We start from the raw sequence: 20342 nt of genomic DNA on the forward strand, positions 1-20342 counted from the left end.
AAGGAGCCAAGACAGAGTCTTAGACCTTGATGATAGACTGAATCTAATATTTTTAGGTTGCTTTTGCAGGCTCCACCATACACAATAGAGCCGTAATCAAGTTTCGAGCGTACCAGTGATCGATACAGGTGTAGGAGGGTAAATTGATCCCCTCCCCACTTGGAACTGGAAACAACTTTTAATAGATCTAGTGCCTTCAAGCATTTAGTTTTTTAGGTATTTAATGTGTGGAAGAAAAGTTAAATGGGAATAAAAAAGTATACCCAAGAACTTTGCTTCCTTTACAACTTTGATGGGAGTGTCATTTAAAAAAGATTTCAGGGTCTTTATGTGGTTTGTATTTGTGGCAGAATTGTATACAATTAGTTTTGGATTTAGAAAATATAAAGCCGTTTTCGAGACACCATTTATCTTTTTTATTTAAACATAACTGCAGTTGTCGTTCAATAGTATGCATATTTTTTCCACGACAAGAAATATTAAAATCTTCCAGAAAGAGTGATCCATCAATTGAATCATTTAAAACCTTTGATAGACTGTTAATTTTGATACTAAAGAGTGTGACAGATAAAATACTGCCTTGTGGGACGCCCTGGTCCTGAGTATAATGGTCAGACAGGGTAGAACCCACGCGTACCTGAAATTGTCTGTCAGTTAAAAACTCGGATATAAATTGAGGCAAACGACCCCGTATACCAAAATCATGTAAATCTTTTAAAATGTCATGCTTCCATGTCGTATCATAAGCTCTTCCTAAATCAAAAAAGATTGACACTGCATGTTGCTTGTTAATGATGGCGTTCTTAACGAATGACTCCAATCGAATTAAATGATCTATGGTACTGCGATTTTTACGAAAACCACATTGTATATTTGTGATTAAATTATTTGACTCTAAGTACCAAGTTAGTCGGTTATTAACCATACGTTCCATGGTTTTGCAAACGCAGCTAGTCAAGGAAATAGGCCTATAATTAGAAGGATCTCAACAGGAAAGAAGAAAAACAACCGAAACAAAACGCAGAAAAGCGATGTTTTGAATGTCCAAAAGTGTCAAGTTTCAAAATTTTCGAACATTGATACACAGTCACAAGTGATGGTATACCGTGCACACCAATCAATACTTGCAGCGACCATTCAGCCATTTTGGGGCACCCGTGGCGAGCCACCTCCTCGTGGTAGGTGCTGGGTAACGCCAAGAGCTCGCCAACACCCCCGTTGTGGACCCGGGGTATATTTGGTCCACCAACCCGTTTGCCGTGGGTTGCAGCCCTGTGTCGGTGGAGGAGGGGATCCTGGTGGTTGAGGGCAATAGGAGCCTGCAACTGTGTTCCTATTGCCCAACACACCACTTTGGCCCTAACTTCACCTAGACGGGTGGTAGAACTGGCCCGGTTCTATCAATCGGCTGGTCACGCCATGCCCTGCGCATGGACAACATTATTAATGCACCTATTGCATCTTATTGTGCATTTTTCTGAAACTGACTGTTTTTGTATTTGAACTTATAAACTATCCGTTTGCCTAGAGTCCTATGCCAGAAGGCGGTGGCTCATGGGCCAATCTGGCGATGTTGACCGCTGAATACTCTCTGTTTCTAAATAGTTGTTACGGGTAGAACCAGCCTGGCAATCGTTTTAGTAAACAAGTATTGCTATTCAAGTCATATTTGCTGGAGTATAGCAACCCTGTATCCCTAGTGTTTGCATGCTGGAAATCCGATGCAGTTAGACACCGTCCCTGTTGACACTCCATGGTGGGTGGGGAGCAGGGTTGTTGAATTTATATTTATGTCACCATGGCTCATAATCACACTGGTTCAAAACGCAGGCATCTAGAATCAATTTCTTCTGACGAGAGTATTATAGATTTTGATTCCTGGGCTCGATTCATCGTGATAGAAGCTGAAGACCACTTACCAATTAAACTGAACCCCTTTGCCATTTCTAAGGCTATTCATGGACATTGTGGCGAGGTGAAGAATGTCACCCGGCTGCGCTCTGGCTCTTTACTGGTAGAATGTGTGAGGAAACAACAATCCCTCAATCTGTTATCCATCACTACATTTGCCAATATTCCGGTGATTGTTTCTGAACACAGGACACTCAACTCCTGCCGAGGCATAGTACGTGACCGGACCCGTTCCTTGTCTGGTATGTCGGAGCAGGAAATAACTGATGAATTAAAACAACAAGGAGTGTCTTCTGTTAAACGTTTTACTCGGAGGAAGGAAGATTCAACAATAGAACCAACAAATACGTACTTGTTTACGTTTGCCAGATCTTCATTACCACGCTCTATCAAAGCTGGTTATGTCAACATCGGAGTGGAGGTGTATGTCCCCACTCCACTCCGATGCTTTAAATGTCAGAAGTTTGGCCACGGATCAAAGACTTGTACTCGCTCTGTAGCTTGTCAACGCTGTGGCGATAATCATGATTACACCGACTGTCAACAAGCACTGCACTGTACAAATTCTGGTGGCCAACATATGGCCTCATCCAAATCCTGCCCTGTTTGGCAAACCGAATCAAAAATCTTAAAACTAAAATGTGAGAACAACATTACTTTTGGAGAAGCCAGGAAGCTATTGACTTCTCAACTAGGCTCTCAATCCACATCTCAGTCCACACTCACATATGCTAATGCTGTTTCTCAGGCGGCTCCAACTTCGTCTGTTTCATGTCAGACGGACTTCACTTGGATCAATTCGGAACAACCTGTTGTAATACCACCTGTCATCATGGTTGATAGCCAAACATCGACTTCATCTTCTACTGCTCAGGCTGAAAGTCAGACGCAACCAGTCGTGGAACACCCATCCAATGGAAAAAGCACAAAAAGTAATAGAAAAAAGTTAAATAGAAACCAATCTCCCAGGAATCCCGTTTCATCCGAGGTACCTGTCCACAACACCTACAGTGCTATGGACATGGATGTAACTCCATTATCACAGAGTTCTGTGAGGAGTTCTGCGTCATCACGCTCGCGTGAGAGATCACCCATTGAACCTCCATGAGTCATTCATCTAATATAGTCCAATGGAATTGCAGAGGACTTAGAAAGAATTTTAATGAGATACAGTTGTTAGTCCAGGATTTTAAACCTTCGGCCTTCTGTCTACAAGAGACCTATCTTAAGCATACCGATTCATTTGATTTAAGGCAGTACATGAGTTACCATTCATTTTCTCCTCCAGGAGATAAAGCGACTGGAGGTTCTAGTATATTAGTAAGACAGAATATCACCCATAGTGCTGTTCATCTAAATACTAATCTTCAAGCCGTTGCTATTCGACTGACTTTGCATATTACACTTACACTGTGCTCATTATACATTCCACCATCATCTTCTCTAAGACAATCTGATCTTCAGACGCTGTATGATCAGCTACCGAAGCCTTGTATCATCATGGGCGATTTAAACGGGCACAACCCTCTATGGGGCAGTACAAGTGCAAACAATAAAGGCAAGGTCATTGAAGATTTTATTTCTGATAATAATTTATGTGTGTTTAATGATGAATCCAGCACCTATTTACACCCTGCCACTGGAACCTATTCTTCACTTGATCTGTCCCTCACAGATGCGAATGTTTACACCGAATTTGAATGGTCTGTACATGATGACCTTTGTGGAAGCGATCACTTCCCTACTCTCCTGGAATCTATAACACCAGATGACAATCCACCTTCATCGCGGTGGAATTTCGCTAAGGCAAATTGGCCTGTGTATGAACAATTATGCGTTGAAAAATTAACACCTGATCACTTCAGTAATGTACCAGATCCCATCCTGATGTTCTCAACACAACTGAATGAAATTGCTGATGAAACCATTCCTAAGTCCTCTGCAACTCCTCATATTCGTAAACCATGGTTTACTGACGAGTGCAAACAGGCAAGAAAACGTAGGAAGAAAGCAGAAAAATATTTTCGCAGACATCCTACTGTTCATAACTTCAACAATGTTAAAATCACTAGTGCGAAGGCAAGACGCACGTATAAGCAAAACAAGCGCCAATCTTGGAGGAGCTATGTTTCAAAAATTAATTCACGTACACCTATGTCTAAGGTGTGGAACATGGTTCAGCGAATAAAAGGCAAAGGTTCAAAATCCGCTGTTCACCATCTTAAAGATGGTGACAAATTAGTCACTAACAAAGCGGACATTGCAAATAAAATTGGCGAAACTCTTGCAAAAAATTCCTCTTCGGCAAATTATGTCCCTGAATTTCAGAGTTACCAAAAACAACAGGAAAAGACAAAAGTTAATTTCAATTCCACTAATGGTGAGGACTATAATGAAGTGTTTTCCTTTACATGAGCTACATACTGCGCTTGATCAAGCCCGTGACACTGCAGCGGGTGATGACAATATTCATTACCAACTATTAAAACACTTACCTGAACCATGTCTGGTCACACTTTTAGATATATTTGACAAAATATGGATGTCTGGAATTTTTTCTCCTTCGTGGCGTAATGCCATTGTTGTGCCAATACCAAAACCTGGCCGGGATCAAACGGATCCATCAAATTACAGACCGATATCTTTAACCAGCTGCGTCTGTAAAACCATGGAGCGAATGGTAAATAACAGATTAATTTGGTATCTGGAAACCAATAACCTCATTACCAATATTCAGTGTGGTTTTCGGAAGAATCGAAGTACTATTGATCATTTAGTGCGTTTAGAATCCTTCGTCAAAAATGCTATTATCACCAAACAACACGCAGTATCTATATTTTTTGATCTTGAGAAAGCCTACGATACTACGTGGAAGCATGGCATTTTACAGGATTTACATGATTTTGGTTTGAGAGGTCGTTTGCCTCTCTTTGTATCTCAATTTTTAACCGACAGGCAATTTCAAGTCCGCGTAGGTTCAACCCTGTCTGCTCATTATAATCAGGATCAGGGTGTTCCACAAGGCAGTATTTTGTCGGTCACTCTATTTAGTATTAAAATAAATAGTCTTTCAAAGGTTTTAAGTGATTCAATTGACGGATCATTATTTGTGGATGATTTTAATATTTCTTGCCGTGGTAAAAATATGCGAACTATTGAGAGACAGTTACAATTGTGTCTAAACAAAATTCATAAATGGTGTCTGGAAAACGGGTTCAAATTTTCTAAAACTAAAACTAATTGTATCCATTTTTGTAGGAAATACAAACCCCATAAAGACCCCGAATTATCATTAAATGGCACACCCATCAAAGTTGTGAAGGAGGCTAAATTTCTTGGTCTCATCTTTGACTCACATCTGACCTTTCTGCCTCATATTAAGTACCTCAAAGCCAAATGCCTGAAGCCGCTCGATTTGTTAAAAGTTGTTTCTAATTCAAAGTGGGGAGGAGACCAAAGTACCCTCCTTCACTTATATTGATCTCTGGTTCGATCAAAACTTGATTACGGTTCCATTGTGTATGGTGGAGCCTGCAAAAGCAACCTAAAGCTATTAGATTCTGTACATCACCAAGGTCTGAGGCTATGTATTGGATCTTTCAGAACATCTCCCATTGACAGTCTTTACCTTGAGGCCGATGAGCCGTCTTTGAAACTTCGCCGTATCAAATTGTCTTTACAATATATTACAAAGTTATATTCAAATGAATCCAATCCTGCTCACAACTGCGTTTTTAATCCTGTGTATGAGGATTTGTATAATACTAAAACTTCACTTGTTCCTCCTCTTGGGATAAGAATCCAACAATACATTTCTGCTGCTGGGATTGAGATGGAGAATATATCTCATTCCCGTCTTCTTTCTTCTCCTCCCTGGCAATTAGTGAGGCCGCAAGTTGACCTAACACTGACAAAGTTTAAAAAATCAGCAACAAATGAATTACAATATAAACAAGAATATCATCGATTACAAAGTAACTATAACACATACAAATCTTTATTTACAGATGGATCCAAGGATGGTGGCGCTGTGGCTTGTGCCACTGTCATTGGATCCAGAACAATATCTTTCAGATTACCAGGTAACATTTCTATTTACACAGCAGAAGCAAACGCTATATTAGCGGCTCTTAAATATATTGAAAAACATCCTACACATAAACAGTATATTATCTATTCCGACTCTCTTTCTTGCCTTCAGGCAATTAAGAACCTGTCATGTAAACATCCACTTTTAATAGAAATAATTGAAGTGTATAATAATCTTGCAACTGGCCAATACGACATCGTCTTCTGTTGGTTGCCAAGCCATGTAGGCATTTCTGGCAACGCAATGGCTGATCTTGCTGCCAGGGCAGCACTCAACAAATCTGTGACTCCACTTCTTATTCCATACTCTGATTATAAAGCTACAATTCGATCCTATATTCGTGATCTGATGCAAAAGAAGTGGGACACCCAGGTGGGTATAAATAAATTACATGCAATAAAGCCTTATATTGGTTATACCCACTTGGGTTGTCAGTCCAGATTTGAGGAGGTCATTTTGCGGCGATGTCGTATTGGCCATACGAGATATACTCATGAATATCTTTTGAAAGGTGAGGATCCTCCGTTCTGCATCCCTTGTGATGAAACAATCACAGTCAAGCATATCTTGCTTAACTGTGTTGAGTATTCCATCACAAGGGATCAGTATTTTAATTCACAAACTATGAAGGATCTTTTTAAAAATATTAGGCCTCATTTAATTATTGCATTTTTAAAGGAGTTAGATTTGTTAACTGAATTGTAAATAGATAAATATTTTAAAATTGGAAGATTAAATTTGTAACTCAAATCGCTAGTGGCTGTACCCTCAAAGGGGGTTGAAGTACCGTAAAACAATTGTCCCCTTGAGAGGGTACATAAGTCCTCAAACATTTGGAGTAAATTTCAGTTTTCCAGCTTTTTAATCGTAGAATAAGTGTGTTTTTACTTTATGGCTAGATTTGTCTCAATTGCTAACATCTGAAGGGATGATGTAAATCCAACTAGGGTCCTTGCAGGAAGCAAATGTACTGTAAGTCCCCATGGTCCTTAGTATGGTGATCTACCTTCAGTTGTTAGCAACCTATAGCTCATTTTTATATTGTACTGTCCTGTATAGATGCATTGTTTTAGGTCTATTCACTAGTTTTAGATTCTACTCTGTGATATTCTAGTTAGTTTTACTGTCCTTCGTTGACAGGGTTTTACAATGTATGTGCTATTAATGTATTTGTAGTATTATAATTACTTGTTCTCGTCACGATATGGCTGTAATATTGCCGATGTGACGTTAAATCTTAACTCACTCACTCACTCACTCAGACATTTTGGTTTTCAATCGTGAGGCATTTTTGAGCTTTGAATCCTGTTTATTCATGATCAGCACACTTGAAATGTCTTACAAAAATAGATATATAGTCATAGACAAAACTACCGTGCACACCTATCACTATTTTATGCAAGTTGAGCAATCGGTTTGTATTGTTTTTATTTTTAGGGGAAGAAACAGCACTTTTTCAGCTTTAGATGCTGTTTTCATGTGCTAAATACCTAGGTAACGTAGCCTGGATAGCAAACACCACTGAAATGCATCTTGCATTACTTTTATTCAAAATAAGTCTTAGCCCAGAGTGACACCTTTTTTGCAGTTCCAATTAAATGGTGAATAGTCCTTACCCATGCTTCAATATCCCTATCAGAATACATCAGTATGCCACAATTTCATCAACTGAAGAATATAGTTTAGAATGTGATTATGAAAACTGCCCCGTGGTTTTGTAGGATGGGTCAATGAAGACAAAGTGATCAATATCCCCCGTCATGTCAATATCGGAAAAATGGAAATATGTCAATAACTATGTTAAATATTTTGGTATGTATGTAGCAAAGTGGAAGTTGTATGTTGAATGGTTTCCAAGTTCTGCTCTGGAAAGGAGCACGAAAACTAATTTCGATTGAAGTCGAACATGTTGCAGTGGAAACACATAAAGAACATTATTAAGAATTCCAGAACTTTCACAAAGCACGAGTTCACCAACAGACCTATCTATGTGAAAAAAATTGTGAAATTATATTGAACGTTGTTTTATGTCCTGCTTCGGAAAGGACGGAACATAATATATCCCGCCATAAACACATTGCCTGATGTGCCACAAGCGTAGTATTAGTTACAAATGTATCGTGAAACACGAAAGTAGAAGGGTTTGTGTGACAAACTTCATGTCACTGGAAAACACTGATTGATTAGATCTGAGTTTTGTTACAATTTGACGGAAAATGATACTGAATGCAAACAGCCTTTAAAAATGCGTGTTTCTCTCTCATGATACATTTGGGAGAAATATTTTTTTGAATTACTTTACTTCTTTTACCTTATCTACTTCAGACATATCCTACAGCATATGATGCATTTAGATTTGAATTAATCATGACGCCCGCATTATCATCTGGAGAGTACTACTCAGCACACCTTTATTGATCAAAGCAGATCATGACGCTAGCTTCACCTCTGCTTCCCTAGTTGTGTACAACGGCTGAGAAGCTGTGTTCTGTTCAACCGGTAAGCAACAATAACTTTAACACTAAAAATCAAGCTGTTCAATAGATTTTATTTTTAAGCAGGTCTTAAACCATCCATTCAATAATGAAACCCATTTGTGTCTTCATTCTTCTGTAGAGAATAATTCAACGTTTATTAAACTGGGAATCCAAGGGGAACTAAACGGTTTTAAAAAAACAACTATATTTATTCGTTGCAAGGTACAATTTGTTTGTTAAATACTTTACTGAGCAATACTACTAAGCGGCAGTCTGTAAAAAGTCGATTCTGGAACAGATAAACGAACAAAAGAAACATTTCAAGGGACAAAAAGTAGTTTTGTTTCATCTGACAACTGGTTGATGTTGCCACTTCCGAAAGTTTAAATTCCGTTTATGTATACTAGAAGACAGTGTGGTAAAACATGCGGAAAATTCATATGTAATTTACCATTGAAAAACGTGGGGCATACATCAGAGTAAATGTTAATTTGATAATAAATGTTTTGAGAGTGCATCACTACTTGCACTTCCTTATGACCACAGGTATGTGTTCAAGAGAATTGATTTATGACGTGAATTTTGCATTTGTGTGATTTTAATTTTCAAACAAACAGAAACGACTGGAAACAAGCAAAATGATGCACGATGCATGTCAAAATGAATATTGTATAGTGATTCATCGACCTTCTTGAAAACCGTCCAAATCAAGAATGACACTCCATTCACTCCTATGGGCCACTGCAAATGTGTCCCATTAGGAGTGTGTTTAGGGGTTGTGAAGTGATGAAACTAGTTGTTACAAATCCTTATTGCGCGGAAATATACAGGAATTGCAGATTCCACAGTCGCTGGCGGAAAGTGATGGTTTTGTGGCTGCTTGGGTTCACAGTCCTTGCGAGTATTTGTGAAGGGGGAGATGGTATACAGTATACACAATCCAGGAGACAAAGGGTTCTTTCTGGGAAAACAGCTCAGAAAGACGTCACAGCTCAAATTACGTCAGTGAGGTCCAAACGTTACTGTGCATCACTGTGCATGGCAAAGAATGGTTGCACTTCCTTCTTTTACAACGCCGAGACACGAACCTGCAAACTGGTCAGCAAACAGAATTTCAGCTCGGATACCGAGGTTGATGAGCTTCGATCAAGCTATTATAGTAAGTACTGTTTACATTGTATATAACTGAGTGAGTGTGTGAGTGAGTTAGAATTTATAGTCACATGGGCACTATAATGAGAACGATTAATTACTAAAACACATATTAATCAATGGCATGTGAAAACCTGTCAACGAAGGATTGTAAAATCAGCTAGAATATCACAGATAAGAATGTAAAACTAGCAAGTAGAGCTAAAACAATTTAACTATAGAGGACAATACAATACAAAAATGCGCTATAGACTGAGATCACTATAGGGAGATCACCATACAAGAGACCATGGGGACTTACGTTATTTTTGCTCCATGCATGGACCCTAGCTGAATTTACATCATCCCCTCAGTCATTGGCTTTTATGCAGAGAATAAGCCATACATTAAAATGACAAGAATGCTACGATTAAAAACCTAGAAAACTTAAATTTACATCAAATGTTTTGGGACATACGTAGCCTCTCCGGAGGAGGACAATAAGGTTACAGTACTTCAACCCCCTTTGAGGGCTCAGCCACTAAAAAATTGAGTTACGAATTTAAACTTCCATTTATAAAATATTTGTCTATTTACAAATCAATTAACAGATGTAATTCTTTTAAAAAGGAAATAATTAAATGAGAACTGGTATTGTTAAAAAGATCCTTCATAGTTCGTGATTTGAAATAGCTGTGATGGAATACTCAACACAGTCAAACCAAATATGCTTGACTGTGATTCTTTCATCACAAGGGATACAAAACGGAGGATTCTCACCTTTTATGTATGTATTCGTGCGTGTATCTTGTGTGGCCAGTGCGACATCGTCGCATGATGACCTCTTCATACCTGGACTGACAGGCCAAGTAGGTGTAACCAATATACGGTTTTATTTCATGTAATTTATTTATACCTACTTGGGTGTCCCACTTCTTTTGCATCAGATCACGGATGTAAGCTCCAATGCTGGCTTTGTAATCAGAGTATGGAATAGGAAGTGGTGTCACAGATTTGTTGAGTGCTGTCTTGGGAGCAAGATCAGCCATCGCATTACCAGAAATGCCTACGTGGCTGGGTAACCAACAAAACACTGATGTCGCACTGGCCAGTAGCAAGGTCATTATACAATTCAATAATTTCTATTAAAAGTGGGTGTTTACGTGATACGTTTTAATCGCCCGAAGGCAAGAAAAAGACTCTGGATAGATTACATATTTCTCATGTTTAGGGTGTCTTTGAATATATTTTAAGGCTGCTAATATGGCGTTCGTTTTCGCTGTAAAAATGGAACTGTTATCAGGCACTTGGGAAGATATTGTTCTGGATCCAATGACAGTGGCACATGCTACAGCACCACCATCCTTGTATCCGTCTTTAAATAAGGATTTATGTGTATTATATATAATATGTAATTGATTATATTTTTGTTTATATTGTGGTTCATTAGTTTCTGATTTCTTAAATGTGGACAATGTTAGGTCCACTTGGGGCCTAACCAGTTGCCAGGGAGGAGAAGAAAGAAGACGGTAAGCGGCTATATTGTGCAGCTCAAAGGCGGCAGCAGTGGTTTTATTCTTAAACGAAGAGGCGGAACAAGAGAAGATTTCTTATTGTATAAATCCTCATAGGCAGGATAGAAGACACAGATGCAGGGTTTGACTCATTGGAATATAGTTTCGTTAAATATTGTAAAGCTAATTTTATACATCGCTGCTCAAGAGATAGTTCATCAGCCTCGACATACAGGCTGTCAACAGGTGAAGTTCGAAACGAGCCAAGACAAAGTCTTAGACCTGGATGATGGACAGAATCTGATAGCTTTAAGTTGCTTTTGCAGGCTCCACCGTAGTGCAGCCGTAATCAAGTTTCGAGCGGACAAGTGATCCATATAGGTGCAGAACGGCAGCTTGATCACCTCCCCTCTTTGAATTATACACGACTTTCAACAAATCAAGTGCCTTCAGGCATTTAGTTTTTAGGGATTTGATATGCGGAAGAAAAGTTAAATGTGAGTCGAAAGTCAGACCTAGGAACTTTGCCTCCCTGACAACTTTGATGGGACTACCATTTAAAACAGTTCTGGGTCTCTATGGGGGTTTATATTTACGGCAAAAATGTATGCAATTTGTTTTTGACGTAGAAAATTTGAAGCTGTTTTCAAGGCACCATTTATTTATTTTGTTTAAACACAAGTGCAGTTGCCGTTCAATAGTATGCATATCCCACGACAAGAAATGTTACAATCATCCACAAATAAGGATCCATCAATAGAATCGTTTAAAAATTTTGACCAACTATTTATCTTTATACTAAAAAGTGTTACAGACAAGATACTGCCTTGTGGAACACCCTGATCCTGATTATACTGGTCAGATAGGGTTGCACCCACACGGACTTGAAATTGCCTGTCTTGAAAAACCGTAATATAAAGAGAGGCAAACCTAAATCATGTAGATCCTTCAAAATGCCATGCTTCCAGGTGGTGTCATAAGCTTTCTCAAGATCAAAGAAAATTGTCACAGCATGTTGTTTATTGACTACAACATTTTTAAAAAAGGGTTCTAAACGTACCAAATGATCAATTGTACTACAAAAAACACATTGAAAATTTATTATAAGGTTATTGGTTTCAAGATACCATGTTAATCTATTGTTAACCATTCGTTAAATGGTTTTACACACACAACTCGTTAAAGAGATTTGTCTGAATGATTCCGACCAGTTTTTTTAAAAAGTATTCCATTTTGTATCCCTTGTGATGAGAGAGTCACGGTCAAGCATATCCTGCTTGACTTTGTTGAATTCTCCATCACAAGGGATAGATATTTCAATGTCAAAACCATTAAGGATCTTTTTACCATTGTTGCTTCTCAAATAGTTATTGGTTTATTAAAGGAAATTGATTTTGTGGTTGAAATTTGAAAATATGTTGTGTAAATAGATGTATTTCAATTATTGGAAGTTTGGAATAGTAACTTGAATTGTTGTTGGCTGTACCCTCAAAGGGGGTTGAAGTATTGTAAAATGATTATCCTCCTGAGAGGGTACGTAGGTCCAAAAACATTCACAGTAATTTAAACTGTCCATTGTTCTTAGTCGTAGTATGTGTGTATTTTTTATTTTTGGCTAGATGTGTCTAAATTGCTAACAGCTGAGGGGATGATGTAAATCCGACTAGGGTCCATGCAGGTAGCAAAGGAACTGTAAGTCCCCGTGGTCCCTAATATGGTGATGTACCTTCAGTTGTTGGCAATATATAACCTGATTTTAGATTGTATTGTCCGAATAGTGATATTAGTTTTAACTTTCCACGCTAGTTTCTATCTCATTTGTGATATTCTACTTGTTTTACTGTCCTTCGTTCACAGGTTTTATAATAGACATATATTTCATTTCGGTATTAAATGTTCTCGTCACGATATGGCTGAGACATTACCGATGTGACGTTAAATATTAATTCACTCACTCACTCTGCAAGTATATTTACCATGCGCAGGGCTTGGCGTGATCAGCCGATTGATAGAATCGGGCAATTGTATCACCGCTCTAGGTGAAGTCAGGACCAAAGTGGTGTGTTAGGAAACAGGGACACGGTTGCAGGCCCCTATTGCCCTCAACCACCAGGATCCCTTCCTCCACCGACACAGGGTCGCTACCCACGGCAAACGGGTTGGTGGATCAAATACCCCCCGGGCCCACAACGGGGCTGAACGGCTCTTAGTGTTACCCAGAACCCACCACAAGGAGGTGGCCGTTCGCGGGTGTCACTTTGTATTTAAAATGATAAGACTTTGGTAACTGGTTTCTTATGTCGAATTTGTCCCTATTCTGGTATAGCTCCATGCATATGTCTAATCTGCATACAATATGTAAATTGTCAACACGTGAGATTTATATAGTTTAGAAAATATTCGATTTTGATAGGTGTGTGATTTTACGTAAATCAGAAACAAATGACTTGAACACATTTACAGAATCAGGAATTCTTCAAAACACTTTCAACAACGGAGACAGGAATCAGTCAGTCCACTGTAAGAATGTGTGTGGTGTTTCTGAAGCACTGTTAAAGGTCACATACAACCAAACAAAAATCAAACATAATTAAAGCACGGTTATCACTTATTCATGATCATGAAGAAGTTATAAGAGCATAATCACAAATCAAAAGTGCAATAATTTGCACTTAGGTTTACCTCCCTCGAAAAGAAGCAGCCGTGATACCGAACCCAGTCAAAAGCGATGGGTGTGCACTCAAGTATAACGAAGCCTTTTCTGGTACATTTGCCGGTGTGCTTGGTCGCTTTTTTTATTTTATGGCTTATAAGCCCGATAGTTGTTAATTTCAAATTGCATGTGGTCAATGATTGAAGTTGTGCATTGCATATTGTCACTAGCATACAGGCAGGCAGACATATAGGTGTCAATAAACCAGTAGGTTATCTTCTTGTTTGTGTACACAACCCAGATTAGACTACTGCTTACGACCTCATACTCCAGGCAGGCATATTCTTTCAAACTTCGCCAACCTACTCGTTGTGTATGAGTTATGAGCACAGTGCAGCACCGTATCGCTTTTGAAACCACTTTTCCCCCAAGTGGTCGTTTTCCATGAACTTACCGGCTCACTTCATGTGATGACAGAGTCACGGTCAAGCATATCCCGCGGGACTGTGTTGAATTCTCCATCACAAGGGATAGATATTTCAATGTCAAAACCATTAAGGATCTTTTTACCATTGTTGCTTCTCAAATAGTTATTGGTTTATTAAAGGAAATTGATTTTGTGGTTGAAATTTGAAAATATGTTGTGTAAATAGATGTATTTCAATTATTGGAAGTTTGGATTAGTAACTTGAATTGTTGTTGGCTGTACCCTCAAAGGGGGTTGAAGTATTGTAAAATGATTATCCTCCTGAGAGGGTACGTAGGTCCAAAAACATTCACAGTAATTTAAACTGTCCATTGTTCTTAGTCGTAGTATGTGTGTATTTTTTATTTTTGGCTAGATGTGTCTAAATTGCTAACAGCTGAGGGGATGATGTAAATCCGACTAGGGTCCATGCAGGTAGCAAAGGAACTGTAAGTCCCCGTGGTCCCTAATATGGTGATGTACCTTCAGTTGTTGGCAATATATAACCTGATTTTAGATTGTATTGTCCGAATAGTGATATTAGTTTTAACTTTCCACGCTAGTTTCTATCTCATTTGTGATATTCTACTTGTTTTACTGTCCTTCGTTCACAGGTTTTATAATAGACATATATTTCATTTCGGTATTAAATGTTCTCGTCACGATATGGCTGAGACATTACCGATGTGACGTTAAATATTAATTCACTCACTAACTCTGCAAGTATATTTACCATGCGCAGGGCTTGGCGTGATCAGCCGATTGATAGAATCGGGCAATTGTATCACCGCTCTAGGTGAAGTCAGGACCAAAGTGGTGTGTTAGGAAACAGGGACACGGTTGCAGGCCCCTATTGCCCTCAACCACCAGGATCCCTTCCTCCACCGACACAGGGTCGCTACCCACGGCAAACGGGTTGGTGGATCAAATACCCCCCGGGTCCACAACGGGGCTGAACGGCTCTTAGTGTTACCCAGAACCCACCACAAGGAGGTGGCCGTTCGCGGGTGTCACTTTGTATTTAAAATGATAAGACTTTGGTAACTGGTTTCTTATGTCGAATTTGTCCCTATTCTGGTATAGCTCCATGCATATGTCTAATCTGCATACAATATGTAAATTGTCAACACGTGAGATTTATATAGTTTAGAAAATATTCGATTTTGATAGGTGTGTGATTTTACGTAAATCAGAAACAAATGACTTGAACACATTTACAGAATCAGGAATTCTTCAAAACACTTTCAACAACGGAGACAGGAATCAGTCAGTCCACTGTAAGAATGTGTGTGGTGTTTCTGAAGCACTGTTAAAGGTCACATACAACCAAACAAAAATCAAACATAATTAAAGCACGGTTATCACTTATTCATGATCATGAAGAAGTTATAAGAGCATAATCACAAATCAAAAGTGCAATAATTTGCACTTAGGTTTACCTCCCTCGAAAAGAAGCAGCCGTGATACCGAACCCAGTCAAAAGCGATGGGTGTGCACTCAAGTATAACGAAGCCTTTTCTGGTACATTTGCCGGTGTGCTTGGTCGCTTTTTTTATTTTATGGCTTATAAGCCCGATAGTTGTTAATTTCAAATTGCATGTGGTCAATGATTGAAGTTGTGCATTGCATATTGTCACTAGCATACAGGCAGGCAGACATATCGGTGTCAATAAACCAGTAGGTTATCTTCTTGTTTGTGTACACAACCCAGATTAGACTACTGCTTACGACCTCATACTCCAGGCAGGCATATTCTTTCAAACTTCGCCAACCTACTCGTTGTGTATGAGTTATGAGCACAGTGCAGCACCGTATCGCTTTTGAAACCACTTTTCCCCCAAGTGGTCGTTTTCCATGAACTTACCGGCTCACTTCATGTGATGACAGAGTCACGGTCAAGCATATCCCGCGGGACTGTGTTGAATTCTCCATCACAAGGGATAGATATTTCAATGTCAAAACCATTAAGGATCTTTTTACCATTGTTGCTTCTCAAATAGTTATTGGTTTATTAAAGGAAATTGATTTTGTGGTTGAAATTTGAAAATATGTTGTGTAAATAGATGTATTTCAATTATTGGAAGTTTGGAATAGTAACTTGAATTGTTGTTGGCTGTACCCTCAAAGGGGGTTGAAGTATTGTAAAATGATTATCCTCCTGAGAGGGTACGTAGGTCCAAAAACATTCACAGTAATTTAAACTGTCCATTGTTCTTAGTCGTAGTATGTGTGTATTTTTTATTTTTGGCTAGATGTGTCTAAATTGCTAACAGCTGAGGGGATGATGTAAATCCGACTAGGGTCCATGCAGGTAGCAAAGGAACTGTAAGTCCCCGTGGTCCCTAATATGGTGATGTACCTTCAGTTGTTGGCAATATATAACCTGATTTTAGATTGTATTGTCCGAATAGTGATATTAGTTTTAACTTTCCACGCTAGTTTCTATCTCATTTGTGATATTCTACTTGTTTTACTGTCCTTCGTTCACAGGTTTTATAATAGACATATATTTCATTTCGGTATTAAATGTTCTCGTCACGATATGGCTGAGACATTACCGATGTGACGTTAAATATTAATTCACTCACTCACTCTGCAAGTATATTTACCATGCGCAGGGCTTGGCGTGATCAGCCGATTGATAGAATCGGGCAATTGTATCACCGCTCTAGGTGAAGTCAGGACCAAAGTGGTGTGTTAGGAAACAGGGACACGGTTGCAGGCCCCTATTGCCCTCAACCACCAGGATCCCTTCCTCCACCGACACAGGGTCGCTACCCACGGCAAACGGGTTGGTGGATCAAATACCCCCCGGGCCCACAACGGGGCTGAACGGCTCTTAGTGTTACCCAGAACCCACCACAAGGAGGTGGCCGTTCGCGGGTGTCACTTTGTATTTAAAATGATAAGACTTTGGTAACTGGTTTCTTATGTCGAATTTGTCCCTATTCTGGTATAGCTCCATGCATATGTCTAATCTGCATACAATATGTAAATTGTCAACACGTGAGATTTATATAGTTTAGAAAATATTCGATTTTGATAGGTGTGTGATTTTACGTAAATCAGAAACAAATGACTTGAACACATTTACAGAATCAGGAATTCTTCAAAACACTTTCAACAACGGAGACAGGAATCAGTCAGTCCACTGTAAGAATGTGTGTGGTGTTTCTGAAGCACTGTTAAAGGTCACATACAACCAAACAAAAATCAAACATAATTAAAGCACGGTTATCACTTATTCATGATCATGAAGAAGTTATAAGAGCATAATCACAAATCAAAAGTGCAATAATTTGCACTTAGGTTTACCTCCCTCGAAAAGAAGCAGCCGTGATACCGAACCCAGTCAAAAGCGATGGGTGTGCACTCAAGTATAACGAAGCCTTTTCTGGTACATTTGCCGGTGTGCTTGGTCGCTTTTTTTATTTTATGGCTTATAAGCCCGATAGTTGTTAATTTCAAATTGCATGTGGTCAATGATTGAAGTTGTGCATTGCATATTGTCACTAGCATACAGGCAGGCAGACATATAGGTGTCAATAAACCAGTAGGTTATCTTCTTGTTTGTGTACACAACCCAGATTAGACTACTGCTTACGACCTCATACTCCAGGCAGGCATATTCTTTCAAACTTCGCCAACCTACTCGTTGTGTATGAGTTATGAGCACAGTGCAGCACCGTATCGCTTTTGAAACCACTTTTCCCCCAAGTGGTCGTTTTCCATGAACTTACCGGCTCACTTCATGTGATGACAGAGTCACGGTCAAGCATATCCCGCGGGACTGTGTTGAATTCTCCATCACAAGGGATAGATATTTCAATGTCAAAACCATTAAGGATCTTTTTACCATTGTTGCTTCTCAAATAGTTATTGGTTTATTAAAGGAAATTGATTTTGTGGTTGAAATTTGAAAATATGTTGTGTAAATAGATGTATTTCAATTATTGGAAGTTTGGATTAGTAACTTGAATTGTTGTTGGCTGTACCCTCAAAGGGGGTTGAAGTATTGTAAAATGATTATCCTCCTGAGAGGGTACGTAGGTCCAAAAACATTCACAGTAATTTAAACTGTCCATTGTTCTTAGTCGTAGTATGTGTGTATTTTTTATTTTTGGCTAGATGTGTCTAAATTGCTAACAGCTGAGGGGATGATGTAAATCCGACTAGGGTCCATGCAGGTAGCAAAGGAACTGTAAGTCCCCGTGGTCCCTAATATGGTGATGTACCTTCAGTTGTTGGCAATATATAACCTGATTTTAGATTGTATTGTCCGAATAGTGATATTAGTTTTAACTTTCCACGCTAGTTTCTATCTCATTTGTGATATTCTACTTGTTTTACTGTCCTTCGTTCACAGGTTTTATAATAGACATATATTTCATTTCGGTATTAAATGTTCTCGTCACGATATGGCTGAGACATTACCGATGTGACGTTAAATATTAATTCACTCACTAACTCTGCAAGTATATTTACCATGCGCAGGGCTTGGCGTGATCAGCCGATTGATAGAATCGGGCAATTGTATCACCGCTCTAGGTGAAGTCAGGACCAAAGTGGTGTGTTAGGAAACAGGGACACGGTTGCAGGCCCCTATTGCCCTCAACCACCAGGATCCCTTCCTCCACCGACACAGGGTCGCTACCCACGGCAAACGGGTTGGTGGATCAAATACCCCCCGGGTCCACAACGGGGCTGAACGGCTCTTAGTGTTACCCAGAACCCACCACAAGGAGGTGGCCGTTCGCGGGTGTCACTTTGTATTTAAAATGATAAGACTTTGGTAACTGGTTTCTTATGTCGAATTTGTCCCTATTCTGGTATAGCTCCATGCATATGTCTAATCTGCATACAATATGTAAATTGTCAACACGTGAGATTTATATAGTTTAGAAAATATTCGATTTTGATAGGTGTGTGATTTTACGTAAATCAGAAACAAATGACTTGAACACATTTACAGAATCAGGAATTCTTCAAAACACTTTCAACAACGGAGACAGGAATCAGTCAGTCCACTGTAAGAATGTGTGTGGTGTTTCTGAAGCACTGTTAAAGGTCACATACAACCAAACAAAAATCAAACATAATTAAAGCACGGTTATCACTTATTCATGATCATGAAGAAGTTATAAGAGCATAATCACAAATCAAAAGTGCAATAATTTGCACTTAGGTTTACCTCCCTCGAAAAGAAGCAGCCGTGATACCGAACCCAGTCAAAAGCGATGGGTGTGCACTCAAGTATAACGAAGCCTTTTCTGGTACATTTGCCGGTGTGCTTGGTCGCTTTTTTATTTTATGGCTTATAAGCCCGATAGTTGTTAATTTCAAATTGCATGTGGTCAATGATTGAAGTTGTGCATTGCATATTGTCACTAGCATACAGGCAGGCAGACATATCGGTGTCAATAAACCAGTAGGTTATCTTCTTGTTTGTGTACACAACCCAGATTAGACTACTGCTTACGACCTCATACTCCAGACAGGCATATTCTTTCAAACTTCGCCAACCTACTCGTTGTGTATGAGTTATGAGCACAGTGCAGCACCGTATCGCTTTTGAAACCACTTTTCCCCCAAGTGGTCGTTTTCCATGAACTTACCGGCTCACTTCATGTGATGACAGAGTCACGGTCAAGCATATCCCGCGGGACTGTGTTGAATTCTCCATCACAAGGGATAGATATTTCAATGTCAAAACCATTAAGGATCTTTTTACCATTGTTGCTTCTCAAATAGTTATTGGTTTATTAAAGGAAATTGATTTTGTGGTTGAAATTTGAAAATATGTTGTGTAAATAGATGTATTTCAATTATTGGAAGTTTGGATTAGTAACTTGAATTGTTGTTGGCTGTACCCTCAAAGGGGGTTGAAGTATTGTAAAATGATTATCCTCCTGAGAGGGTACGTAGGTCCAAAAACATTCACAGTAATTTAAACTGTCCATTGTTCTTAGTCGTAGTATGTGTGTATTTTTTATTTTTGGCTAGATGTGTCTAAATTGCTAACAGCTGAGGGGATGATGTAAATCCGACTAGGGTCCATGCAGGTAGCAAAGGAACTGTAAGTCCCCGTGGTCCCTAATAT

At 39.1% G+C, this 20342-nt stretch overlaps 1 protein-coding gene across 1 annotated transcript in view; it reads left to right on the forward strand.

Moving 5' to 3' along the window:
* The window catches only part of LOC137260806 (uncharacterized), a 56572-nt gene that overhangs the window by 20123 nt on the left and 16107 nt on the right, over window positions 1-20342 (forward strand). The window contains exon 3 of the mRNA XM_067798371.1: window positions 2660-2843. Within this exon, the coding sequence (XP_067654472.1) occupies window positions 2660-2843 (184 nt within the window). The remainder of the gene's footprint in view (window positions 1-2659; window positions 2844-20342) is intronic.

The sequence above is a fragment of the Haliotis asinina genome, chromosome 14, assembly GCF_037392515.1.
Source record: "Haliotis asinina isolate JCU_RB_2024 chromosome 14, JCU_Hal_asi_v2, whole genome shotgun sequence".
In the NCBI taxonomy this organism is placed as follows: Eukaryota; Metazoa; Mollusca; class Gastropoda; order Lepetellida; family Haliotidae; genus Haliotis; species Haliotis asinina.